This window comes from Hydra vulgaris, chromosome 09, assembly GCF_038396675.1.
Source record: "Hydra vulgaris chromosome 09, alternate assembly HydraT2T_AEP".
In the NCBI taxonomy this organism is placed as follows: domain Eukaryota; kingdom Metazoa; phylum Cnidaria; class Hydrozoa; order Anthoathecata; family Hydridae; genus Hydra; species Hydra vulgaris.
Genome location: NC_088928.1, coordinates 61,153,605 through 61,167,581, shown reverse-complemented (window position 1 = coordinate 61,167,581; position 13,977 = coordinate 61,153,605). Strand labels below are relative to the sequence as shown.

Sequence of the window (13,977 nt, the reverse complement as noted above, 5' to 3'; positions counted from 1 at the left end):
CTGACTTTAATCAAATTATTAACAACTTATGCGGTACTATAAGATTTTTTAAAACATCAAATACAAAGTCTGTTCTGTTTCATCACTAAAATAATGGGGAAAATGTTAAAATAAGACATAAAAACTCAATGAAATTCCTTGAGTGGTTTGAGAATTTTTAATTCTATCCAAATGTATAATCGAATCAAATTTTGATTCCATTGCCAAAAATGACATTTTTAAGCTCCAAAAACCTTGTTAAAGTTTTTGCACTAGTTGAAACTGCCATTTCTGAATTGAGTTGATAATTAGTTTTTATCTATACAGCTAAAGGAGTTTGCACTTTTTTTTAAAAAAAAGTTGCAACCAATGCAAACTGAAATAATCAAAAAAATGATAAATGTTATCAAAATAATGGTTGACAAAATAAAAAATTTAGTTTTAGTGACTCTCGTGATTTATCTACATAAGTGGAAATACACCAAGTTACAAACTATCATTTTGAATATAGAGTTATTGAACTTAAGTTTCTAGATGACCATTTTATATTAATAATGATGCTTCTTCCGGGCTTGTGATAAAGTGGACACGATGAAAACAGGCCTGTAAATGATATATAAACTTTCTGGTGCGATATCAAACGCTTGTTCAGCTTATAAAATCTCATTCAAATTTTTTCTGATAAAATGATTTGTTGTTTAATTAAAAGTTTATTGATAAAAAATTATAAAATTCTGTCTTCCTTCAATTAACAAATCACTGATATAAAATATTAGCATTACATCACTTTCTATTATGTAGAACGCATTTTTCATGAATATAATAAACAGTTTGAAGTTGTTACAGGTAATTTCTATAATAGAATATTAACTATTTTAATCAAGCACACGTAGAAATGCAATTTGAACAGAAAAATGTGCAAATAAAATCAGAGAAGAAAATTACTCTATGATCGCAATGTAAGTAGAAAATTACTATAAGAAAATTAATGCTTCAGAATTTTTTTAACTTTGTAAAGCGTCAACTAAACTCTATTTGATTTATTCTTTAAAATATTCCACACATTTTATAATAAAAATAAACTTTCATAAAACTTTTCAAATTCGTTTTTGTGTATAGTATAGGTTTTTTTTATTATTTATCATTTATCTTAAATTAAAGGACAATCATATAGACAGTGTCAAAGAAGACATCACTGACGAATTAACAGCATTTAGTTTCAAAAACAAAAAAGAGGACAGACCATTGACAATAGTTGCGGTGAAAATCAGTTATTAAGATTATAACAGTTTTGAGATTTTTAAATAAATTTCTTGCGTTATAATAAATAATAAAATAATGCATTATAGCAATTTAGTATTATTAAATAAATATGTCAAAACAACAAAAGCAAAAAATTAAGTCGCCGATTTATCTGAAATACTAAATCAATAAGAACAGTTGCATTTTAGTTTGGTCACATTTTGTTTTACCATAAATAGTTAATAAAAATTGCAATAAGGCACAAACATTATACAACAAGTTGGGAAGTATAAAAAGCTACTATGTTGATGTAGTGTCATGTCAATATCGTGCTAAAAGTAACCCAAAATATTAAACATAAAAATCTATCCCCACCACCTAACTGTTTTAATACCTTTTACTATTATTCATGGTCTGCAAAAAAGCCTTCCATCTGTTGAATCTTACCTCTTACAAATTTCATTAGACTTTCTTGCTCTTAGTGAGATTAATTTAAATTCTGCTATTCCTTCTTCTGATCTCAGTGTTCTTGTTCTGATCTCAGTGTTGATGCGTATGCATACCCTTAAGCCAAGCATGTGACTCCAATAGTCACATACTTGGCTTAAGGGTATTCATACGCATCAATTTACCTATTTATCAGGTTCAAATCCTTTGATCATTCTTTTATGTGCTTCCGCTTAGCACCTCTTTATTCTATCACCTTTCTCTTTGTTCTTTATTATTCTCCTTCTTTCCAAGACTGCATCTTTTAAATGTTATTTCTGATCAAATTGACAATGCTCTTTACCCCTCTGCCAATAATGTTGTTAATGGTGACTTGTGTCACCAATAACAACACACTAAATGGCTTGACTCTAACGCCACTGACCCTTCTGGCACTAAAGCCTTTAACTTCTGCATTTCTCAATCTGTTACTCAGATAGTTAACTTTATGACTCGTTTTCCTGACAACCCTAATCATTTGCCTTCACTCCTTGATTTATGTCTGGTTTCTGATCCTAGCTTGTTTTCACTTTCTCCTTTTTCTTCCTTAAATGGTTCTGACCATGCAATGATTTCTTTAAATCTTTCATTTTGTACTTCTTTTTCGGACTCACCCTATCATCACACTACTTACTACTACCCTAAAGCTGATTTTCTTCATGATGGTCCAGGGCTGATGCCTTTTCCCTCTCAGCTGAAAAATTGTGCCTCATACGTAACCTCCTGGATTGCGGGAAGGAATGGAAGCTTTTATTCCTTCTTGTCTCATCAAGTCAAGCCTTATTCTACTCCATGGTTTTCACCCTCTTGTGCAGCTGATATATCTAATTGTAATCATTTTTTTCATCTTTTTAAGAAGAATAGTTCTCTTGAGAACAAACAGCTTATTATTAATGCAAGAAATTGATGTAAAAAGGTGCTGATGATGTAAAAAGGCTTTTAAGCTCCAATTATTCTTAGTTCACTAAATCTTGTATCTTATCTCAGAAGTTAGGCTCTAGAGACTTTTAGAAAATCTTCAACAGAGTCATTAACAAAGGAAGGTTTAATATTCCATCTCTCATTCATGTGACTGATCTTATTACCTCTCCCAAGGATAAGGCAGAACTATTTGCAAAGAACTTTTCTTCTATTAAATCGTATAGCTATTCTTTTCCAATTAAACAGGTTCACCCATTGTTAGACATTCAAATTACTCCAGCTTCCATTGCTAAAGTCATATCTCGATTAAACTCTTCTACGGCTTGTGGTCCAGACAAGATTCCTGTCATAGTATTACAAAATTATTCTCCAGAACTCTTTTCAAATCTCTCTAAACTATTTAAAAGTGCTTGACTGAGTCTTGTTTTCCTGCCTGCTGTAAAATGGCCACTGTTGTTTCAATTTTCAAAAATGCTGGTGAACATTCTGACCCCTCCAATTATCATCTGATTAGTCTTGTTTCTGTTATTAGCAAGGTCTGTAAGTCTTTGATAAACAAATTTCTCACATCCCATCTTGAGTCGAATAGTTTACTGTCAGACATTCAATATGGTTTTTTTTATCCTCTCGCTCTATGGCTGACTTGCTAAATGTTGTGACTGAAAGATTTTATGGTGCATTTGATGGAGGTGGAAAGGCTAGGACTATTGTTCTTGACATATCTAAAACTTTTGGCAAAGTATGGCATGTAGGTCTTCTCTAAAGCTTGTTTCATATGGTGTAACTGGGTAAGTTTTTGAGATTATGAAATTGCTTCTTCCTAACAGCTTTATTAAAGGCATCCTCAAAGGTCAACACTCTTCATTATTTCCAGTAATGTCTAGGGTACCTCAAGGTTCTATCTTTGGTCCTGTTTTGTTTTTTATCTACATTAATGATCTTCCTGAAAGTTTTTTGAGCTTATTGAATCGTTTTTTGTAACCACTTTAATGAAGTCATCCTCAAAGGCCAACACTCATCTTTATTTCCAGTTATTTTTGAGGTACCTCAAGGTTCTATTCTTGGTCCTGTTTTGTTTCTTATGTACATTAATGATCTTTTAGACAAGCCTTATCTATATTAATGAATGACAACCCTCTCACTGAGTCTTTTTCTATATGTCTTCTTGGATTATGATTTACTACTGACCTTTCATGGAAACCATATATACAATTGATTGCTAAATTAGCATCTGCTAAGGTTGCTTCTCTTTATCTTGATCTCCATTTTCTCTCTCCTGATTCCATTCTCTACTTCTACTAATCTTTTTTTCGTCTCTGTATGGAATACTGCTGTCATATTTGGGCTAGTTTTTCTAATGATGCTCTTTTTCTTCTAGACAAGGTCCAAAAACACATTGTAAACGTAGTTGGATTCACTCTGCTAAGCTTGAGCTTCTTTGCCATTGTCATAAAGTTGCATCTCTTTCTTTTTTCTACAAATACTATCATGTTTGCTGCTAAAAGAAGCTATATTCTCTAGTTCAATCAACTAAAACTCTCACTTTATTCGTTATACAGCAAGTCTCATTCTTTTACTGTATCACTGCATGCTCTAAAGACTTTTATTCATCTTTTTTTTTTCTCCGCACTTCAATGCCTTATAACTCTCTTCCATCTTCTTGTTTTCCTGACTAATACAACCTTCAACTTTTTAAGTCTTCTGTCAACCGTTTCCTTGCTCTATAACTCTATTCTTTTTTTCTAGTAACTCCCTACTTAATAGTGGTTGCTTACAGCCTTGTTTGGAGCGAATCAGATTTTAAAAAAATGTGTGTGCTGTTGTAGATACTACTTTAAACATCTGTCAATAAAAAACTTTCTATAACAAATAGAAAATTTTTGAGAGCATAGTCTACTTAAACTGAAGAAGTGTGTTGACCATTAATGAAAAATTTTAATACTCTGGTTATAAAAGAAAGATTTGATGATTTTAAAAAATATTCCAGTGAGGCTTTATGAAAAGAGCATTTGGAAAAGACCGGTAGACCAGACATAATCAACAGTTTTTGTTATGTATAGAGAAATTGCTTTTGCCGCACTGTAGTCCAAATTTTATTTATTTTAAGTTTTAAATTTGCCGTTTTATAAAACATATATTTCTTGTCATACTAAACTTTGTTACCATAGTTTCTTTGACAAGAGAAGCACCACCTATTGTAAATCAGAAAATAATAAACAACGAAAGTACTTCAGTTGTTGGTATAAATTTGTTTATTTGTTTGTTTGTTTTTTTTGTTTGTTTTTTTATGTTACATGCTTTTTAAAAGTTATTATTTTTGTTATTATTATTTGTCTAGCAAGTGATAAAATTGCATTGCTTATTGGAAACCAGGTGTACAAACACCGTAGTAAGCTCTGCAATCCAAGCAAAGACGTAGACGCTTTAACTATAGCTTTGAGAGAACTTGGGTTTAAAGTTTTATCATTAGTTGATTTAAATCTAACAGAGATGCGCACTGTAATGCTATCATTTTGCAAGTTACTTGGCCCTGGCGTATTTGCAGTGTTTTATTTTGCTGGTCATGGGTTTGAAGAAAATGGAGAAAATTTTCTAATACCAGTTGATGCTTCACCATCTTTTCGCAGAGATGAGTTTATAGCAGCCCAGGAGGTTTTGCGGGAAATGCAACTTAGAGAAACAGCATTAAATTTATGCATTATAGATGCATGTCGAGTGATAGGAAATGAGTATGTACATAATCTACATTTTTAAATTTTGTAAATAGCATACATTTTGAAGTGATTCATCAGCAAGTTATAAAATTATTACATCCTATGAAACTTTTTAGGTTAAATAGTTCAGACGCATCACGTTCTTGTAGACTCGGTCATGGTACTTCTGGGAATACTATAGTGGCTTACTCTTGGTAATAAATGTTTTTAAATTTTTGATATATACTATTTTAAGATATAGTTTTGTATACATGAATTAATACAAAAGATTTTTTAAATTATTAATTTTATTAATTTAAATAATTGAAAATTAATAAATAATTTTCAATTATTTAAATTATTTTGTTTCTCTAACTTAAGCCAGCCTGCAACTCAAGCTTATGAAATTGTTGGTGAAGAGAATGGTGTATATATGACAGAGCTTTTAAAGCATATCAAAAGAGACTGTAGAATTGAGCACATACTAATGGATGTCAATACAGGTATTATTAATTTCGCAGTTTGTTCAGTTTTCACTTAGTTGTTCATTTTTTATTTAATCAAAAAATTATTTTTTTAATTAAATAAAAAATCAACAACTAGTCTAAAGAAATAATTTTCAAAAAAATAATATTTTTTAGACTAGTAGTCTAAATACTGTTGCATTCTGTTAGTCTAAATATTGATTTCCATCACTGAGTTGCTATAATAAATTTTTTTAAAGCTGTTAATAGGAATCCTATAATTACGCAAAGACCAGTGTTTGAGACTGATTCTGCTGATGATTGTAGACTAACTTGTCAAATTGATGGTCATGCGAACAATGCTCTTTGGCAATCAAAACGGTTTGATATGTGGAATGACTCGTCAAGTTTGTTTTTTGTTTTTTTTTAAAGTGATATAAAATTTATAAATATGAAATGATATAATCTTGTTCTTTTGTGCTTAGATGTATATACAGTATAAAAATTAGATTATCCCAAAAAAACACATTTCAACTTTAGATATGTTCATTCTTGCATGCTAACACTTAGTCAGAAACACAAAAACACAATTCTGACTGACAGTATCAGATGTTTACAAAAAATTGTGTTTTTATTATTCAGGTTACAATAAATCGATTGGTTTAAGATTCAAATAGTATTGACACATTTAGGCATTTCTTTTTCCTCTCAAAGCCCAATATTTTACTTGGAGTAATTTTCACTTAAATGGGCAAAAAGCTTGTCTCTTACTAAATCTCACTAAATTTAGTAAAATGCTTTGAATAAAGAAAGATCCTCTTAAGTGCAAATTTCTTAAGTGCCTCAAAATATCCCAAGAATTTTTTTCAGAATGCTCTGTATTTCAGTGTGAGCATGTATTTAGTTTAATTTTTAAAAAAGTAATTTTATAGTCAAAATTAAGATGAGCTAATGTGCAAAGCCTTTTTTATTTAAACAAGGCTTGTATAGAGTGCATAGTATAAAGAAAATTAGAATACATTGTCAAGCCTAATTATTCATGCTTGACATAATGTCTTTGAGAGCTATCTTTAACATCACAAAACATGGCGCTTAAATTTTATAAGTGAATTTAGTTTAAAATAAAATCAAATATAATGCCATCATCAAAAAGTTAATAGAAAAAAATTCAGTTTTAAAATAGAAGTTAAAAATTAATTATATTGATTATCTTTTTTTTTTAACAACTAACAAACTTTACTTATTAATTTTTGTTTTCAACACAACCTAGTAACTTTCGTTATTAGGTTAGGGAGGTTAGAGAGTATTCTTTATCATGCCCAGTAGCTTTAAATGTTTTGTTTATATATATATATATATATATATATATATATATATATATATATATATATATATATGTGTATATATATATATATATATATATATATATATATATATATATATATATATATATATATATATATATATATATATATATATATTAGTAGAAAATCACTTAACAAAAATTTTTCAGAAAGATTCATCAGAAAAAAATTTTTTCTGATGAATCTTTGTTGATGAAACACAGTGTTAAATGGAAAAAATTTTTGTTAAGTGATTTTCTACTAATATATATATATATATATATATATATATATATATATATATATATATATATATATATATATATATATATATATATATATATATATATATATATATATATAGGGTAAGCTCAAAGTATTTCAGGTTGGCAAAAAATTGCCGACCTCATTTCTATGTTTTATGGTGACCTTTGTGTCAAAATTTTATTTATATTTACAGTACTGCTAAAAATATTATGAATTTTTCAAAATTTCAATATTTTTGCTTTATTTTCATGAACAAGTCATGAGAATATATTTAATATCTCTTTCAAATAGTTCACCAAAAACTTACTAAAAAAAGTACTTAGTTTGACCACCTTTAGCAGTTTATAGGACACTAACACGGTTTAGCATATACAAAATCAAACTTTGATAAAATTTAAAGTTCTTGAATTTTTCCACTATGGAACCACACTTAAACTAACCGCTCAATCAGTTTGGTTTTTGTTGTAATAGGTACAGTTCGGATCTCATCTTTTAGTTGTTTCCATAAGTTCTCAATTGGATTCATGTCTAAAGAGATTCTGGGTCATTTTAGTACTTTTTTTAGAACTTTTCGCAAACCACTCCTTTCATTTTTTGTGGCATTAGGCACTCTCCTATTAAAAAATCCATTCTTTATCACAGAAACCATTCCTGGAATAAGGAACTAGATAACTTTCTAGCACTTTGATTTACTTGTTCTGGGCCATTGTTCTCTTAAGTATACATAGTTAACTTAGGCTTTAATGGATTTTGCATAAAATCCATATTAAACTTTTTGCATAAATAAATTTAATCTTGTTACTTTTAAACACAAAGATTTGTAAAGAGCCTTTTTTACCACAAACAGTAAATTTAGATGTCAAACTAAAGGAATATGTTTATAAATATATAAACAAAGAAAATACGATTTTTACATGGCTGATGATTTTAGGCACTCCAGAAGTTGCTAATGATTTTAGACACTCCAGAAAGTGCTTTTAGGCACTCCAAAACGTGCTGCTGTGGAAGTAAAATAATAATAATAGTAATAATAAGCCCGTAGCTAGAAAAATCTTTAAACCTTATTTCACCAATTAAATTTTTTTTTCAAATTAAAAAAATTAAAGATATATTTTCTTAAGGGGCGGGTTTGAACCCTCACAAAATGACACCAATGACACATTAAACCATTGAACTATCAAAGTTATGCATGTAGTAGGAAAATAAATCATAATTATAAATCTCTTATACCAATTGTAATTAAACAACACTTTTTAAGCGGGCTCTTTAAATAAGTGCAGCTTTGTATAAAAATATCATGTATAAAAATAATTATGTGCATATTAGTTGGGTCTAGTAAACTTCTTTGAGAATAGACAAATGAGTATAAAACATGCTTTCTACTGCTACGGTGCTTGATGGAATGCATAAATATTTACTTGCCAAATATGCCAGACGAAGAAACTTTTTATTATTATTTTAAAGAGAGAGAGTTCCCCCTACTTACAACTTCTGTCAAATTTTGAAAAGGTTTCAGAAACTTAATGAGTTTCTTAGTAATTGTAGCTCAAACTCATTGAGACACATTTCACTTTTGCCAGTTTTTTTTTAAATTCTTTTAAACCATTATAAAGCTAATCAATAGACAATCGTAATAAATATCATATTTATTTTCATTAAATCAAGCAAGCCCAAATGTCAATCTGATCATTTTGGAAAATAAAGATATCATCTTTATTTTCCAAAATGATCAGATTGACATTTGGGCTTGCTTGATTTGCTTGAATTAGTTCATCAAGGTTAACAAGTTTTTTCACTTCTACAATTTTTCTTAATTTATCATAAAAATCTGCATCATCATTTGTACACAAAAATTCATTAATAAGACAAGTTGATTTGAAGCTCATGTTACAATATTTCGACATTTCTTAAGCTATATTAAGACTTCAGGACATTTGTTGAGGCCATCGGAAGTCAATAGTAAATTCAGCACAGGGTTTTAAGGGATAAACAGATTCTATCTGTTGACCAGACAGAATCTGTTTATAGCCTTGCATCCCTTCTTCATCTATTAGATTAGCGCAGGTGTATTTTTAATACATTGTTTCCAGTTTAAGATGTTAAATGCTGGATCTTCTTGACTCAATCCATGGGTTTTGCTTGTGTCTCTGTTTTTATGGCTATGCACCTCATTCTATTATCTCCTAATGAAGGTACAAACCTAAAACTCAGTTTTATGGTTCTGAGGCCGGCTGGTAGTCAGGCTTTTCGAACTCGACGGTAGCTCTCAGAAAGGCTGGTTCCATCAACAATTGAAAAATATCAAAGTATTAACAGTGTCATGTTGCACATGGATGGTGTCCCTGTTTTTACTTTTGGTGTGCATTGCCAAGGCCACATTTGAAGCCTCTTGTTACGGCTTAGGGTTTATTAATAGTAATGAGGCAATTGCTTGGGCTATTAAACAGTGTACTGAGTACTATCTATGCTTTGAGTCAAGTTCTTTAACAAATTTAAAAAATGAATAGAGTACCAAAACTATAAAACACAAAAAACCATCATCATCACCAAGTTCTCTAAACCTATCATTCACTAATATTCGTGGTCTTCGAAGTAACTTTTCTTCTGTTGAGTCTTATCTCTTTCAAAATTTACCAGACCTTTTTGCTCTTTTTGAGACTAATTTGAGTTCAGCTGTCTCATCTTTTAATCTTAGTTTTGATGGTTATCTTCCTTTAACTCGTAAAGACTTCAATAGTCACATGCTTTGTCTGGGCATTTACATTTGTAAGAATTCACCCATTTGTCAGGAAACTAGGTTTGAATCCACAGACTATTCTTTCATGTGCTTTCGTTTAGCACCACTTCACTTGATCGCCTTTCTCTTTGTTCTATATCGCTCTCCTTTATCTCAAGAATGCACTCTTTTTGATGTTATTTCTGATCATATTGACCAAGCCCTCTCTCTTTATCCATCAGCTAATATAGTTGTTGTCGGTGACTTTAATGCTCACCACTCTGAATGGCTTGGTTCTAGTGTCAGTGATTCTGCAGGAATTAAAGCCCATAACTTTTGCCTTTCTCAGTCCCTAATTCAAACAGTCAACTTTCCGACACACTTTCCAGACAACCCGAATCATTTACCTTCTCTACTCGACTTATGTCTTGTTTCTGATCCTAGTCAGAGCTCAGTTTCTCCACACATGCCTTTAGGTGCTTCTGATTACAATTTGATCTCTCTAAAACTATTATCTCATTCTTCTTCATCACCTGAATCCCTCTATCATTGTACCTCTTACAACTACTTTAAAGCTGACTGGGACTCTTTTTGTGATTTTCTTCGTGATGGCCTTTGGGTAGAAATATATAGTCTTCCTGTTGATAAATGTGATTCTTAAGCAACTTCGTGGAATCAGGCTGGCATGGAATCTTTTGTTCCCTCTCAATGATTCCAGGTCAAGCCTCACTCTCCTCCATGGTTTTCCTCACACTGTGCTGCTGTGATTGCCAATCGAAACCTTTACTTCCATATCTATCTGCAAAACAATTCTTCATAAAACAGACGTCTGTTTATTACTGCTAGAAACATTCATAAAAAGGTTTTGTCTAACGCCAAAGCCCGCTATTCTCAGGTCATGAAATCTCGCATCTTATCTCAAAAATTAGGCTCTCGTGACTTCTGAAGAATCTTTAATAGTATTAATAATAAGGGCAAATCTTTAATTTCACCTCTCTTGTATGGTTCAGTCTTTGTCACCTCACCTAAAGACAAAGCTGAATTGTTTGCTAAAAACTTTTCATCAATATCATCTCTTGATTCCATTAGTTGCGTTCTACCTGATATTGCTAACAAACAGGTTGATCCATTGCTTGACATTCGTATCACTCCAGCTTCTGTATCTAAAGTGATTTCCTGCTTAGACTCTTCTACAGCTTGTGGCCCGAACAATATACTTGTTATTGTCTTGCAGAAGTGTTCTCTGGAGCTGTCGTCAATACTCTCAAAACTATTCAACAAGTGCTTAATCAGAGTCTTGTTTTTCAGCCTGCTAGAAAGCAGCATCTGTTATCGCTATTTTCAAAAGTTTTGGAGAGCGATCTGACTTCCCATTAGTCTTCTTCCTATCATAAGCAAGGTTTTTGAAACTTTAATTAACAAACACTTAATTTTCATCTTGAATCTAATAACTTACTTTCTGATTATCAATATGTATTTCGACCATTTCGTTCTACAGCTGATTTGCTTACAGTTATAACTGATAGGTTTTATTGTACATTAGATAAAAGTGGAGAGGTTAAGGCCATCACTCTTGACATTTCAAAAGCTTTTGATAAAGTTTGGCATGCTGGTCTTCTCCATAAGCTTTCTTCTTACGGAGTATCATCTTTAAGGTTATTGAATCCTTCTATTCCAATTGTAGTATAAAAGTTGTCCTCGATGGACAGCACTCTTCTTCTTATTCTGTAACTTCAGGGGTTCCTCAAGGTTTTATCCTTGACCCTATACTCTTTTTAATTTACATTAATGATCTTCCAGATATTCTCACATCTAAGGTGGCATTGTTCGCTGATGATACTACCTTTTATTCTTGTCATGAAAAGAAGCCAACACTCTCTAATTGGTTGGAGGGGCCATTTGAGCTTGAAAAGGATCTTACTTCTGCTACATCATGGGGCTCACAGTGGCTGGTGAACTTTAATTCAGATACAACTCAATTTTTTTCAGCCAATCATTATCGCAATTATCTAGACCTCCCTATATTTATGAACTGTAATGTATTCAATGAGTCATCTCCCTTTCTTCTTTTAGGAATATCTCTTACTTTCGATCTTTCTTGGAAACTATATATCAAATCCATTGCAAAATTAACATCTGCTAAAGTTGCATCTCTTTATCGAGCTTGACACTTTCTTACTCTGGATTCTATTCTCTATCTCTATAAATTTCAAATCCAGCCTTGTATGGAATACTGTTGGTATTTCTGGGGCGGATCTACTAATGATGCCCTTTCTCTTTTAGTCAAGGTGCAAAAACGCATTGTAAACATAGTTGGACTTGGTCTTGCAGCAATCCTCTAACCATTATCACATCGGCATAATGTTGCTTCTCATTCTTTTTTCTACAAATACTATATTGGGCACTGCTCTAAAGAGCGAGTGTCTCTTGTGCTTTCTACTAAAATTCATTCTTGTAATACTTGTTTTTTCAATTAAGTCTCATTCTTTTTCTGTGATTGTTCCTAAGTACTCTAAAAACTTATATTTTATATTTTTTTTCCTCAAACATCAGTTTTTAGGAATTTGCCTTAGCACTTAAAGGATTGTAAATTATATAAATCAGGAAGGCACCTTGCTTTCCTGATTCATATAATTTACAATCCTTTTAATTGTCTTTCAATCATTATCTTGCTCTACAATCTTTATCTTGTCTCTTCCATTAACTTTCATCTCTAATTAGTGGTTGCTTGCAATTTGGTTGGAAACTAAGATATTTGAAATAAAAAAACATAAGCTAACCAATGTTGAGGTTTTTCACAACCTTGTAGTCTAGAATACAAGGTATGTGTTCTATACTACAAGGTTGTGAAAAACCACCAGCTTTATTGCAAAGACTTGTAGTCTTTGCAATAAAGCTGGTGTGAATCTAGAAGATATTTTCTATCAAGAAGTACAGTTCATAGAAAGAGATTCCAAAAAATAGAGGCAGTAGGAGATCAGAAACTCAGGCAAGAAATTATAACTACTCTGAAGGGAAAAAAGCTATGTGTTCATTTTGATGGAAAACGGGTGAAACAGATTGAAGAAGATCTGAAAATAACTGTTTCTGTAGAAAGAATAGCGGTGAGTGTTACATCCCCTGATATGGATGACACAGATGACGTACTGCTAGGTGTTGTTCAGACAGCAAGTTCCAAAGGTAGTGACCAGGCTGTAGCAATTTTGAATCTGCTAGAATACTTCAACATTGTTGATCAAATATTTGCTGTTTGCTGCGACACTATGGCATCTAATACTGGAATACACTCTGGAGCTGTTTTATCCTTAGCTCCATCCTTAACACTCCACTTTTATGGTTTCTCTGTAGAAGACATATGCTAGAAATACACATCTCACACTTTATGGAGGCTTTGACTGGAGAGAAGACGAAGGGCCCAAGAAAAGAGCTGTATGTCAAACTCCAGAAAAATTGGTATTCATTCAAGAAAGAGGTGGACAAAATACTGTGTATATATATATATATATATATATATATATATATATATATATATATATATATATATATATATATATATATATATACACAGTATGCAAAAAAAAATAATTGTTTACTTAAAAAAAAAATCATAATTTTTAAAATTGCATCAAAAAAATGAGTTTTCCGTTCAAATACTTGGGGTTTTTTTTTATATCTTGATAACTAATGAATTTATTTCAGCATTGGTGAATGAATTGTCTTTCAAACCAATTGAATTTTACACAATGGATTTAATGATGCATAAAATTGAATGCAAAAAAAATAATCATACAGTTCAAAAATAATGTCAAATTCATCAAACTTCGCAGAGATTAGTATCGAGTGGGGCCTCCTTAGGCCTTGATGAC

The 13,977-nt window shown here is 31.1% G+C and overlaps 1 protein-coding gene across 1 annotated transcript in view; it reads left to right on the top strand.

The window, feature by feature from the left end:
* Positions 1-13,977, top strand: part of LOC101236630 (mucosa-associated lymphoid tissue lymphoma translocation protein 1) — an 85,223-nt gene that overhangs the window by 57,236 nt on the left and 14,010 nt on the right. The window contains exons 9-13 of the mRNA XM_065806254.1: positions 4,797-4,868; positions 4,967-5,357; positions 5,459-5,536; positions 5,703-5,824; positions 6,046-6,192. Coding sequence (XP_065662326.1) covers positions 4,797-4,868; positions 4,967-5,357; positions 5,459-5,536; positions 5,703-5,824; positions 6,046-6,192 — 810 coding nt within the window. The remainder of the gene's footprint in view (positions 1-4,796; positions 4,869-4,966; positions 5,358-5,458; positions 5,537-5,702; positions 5,825-6,045; positions 6,193-13,977) is intronic.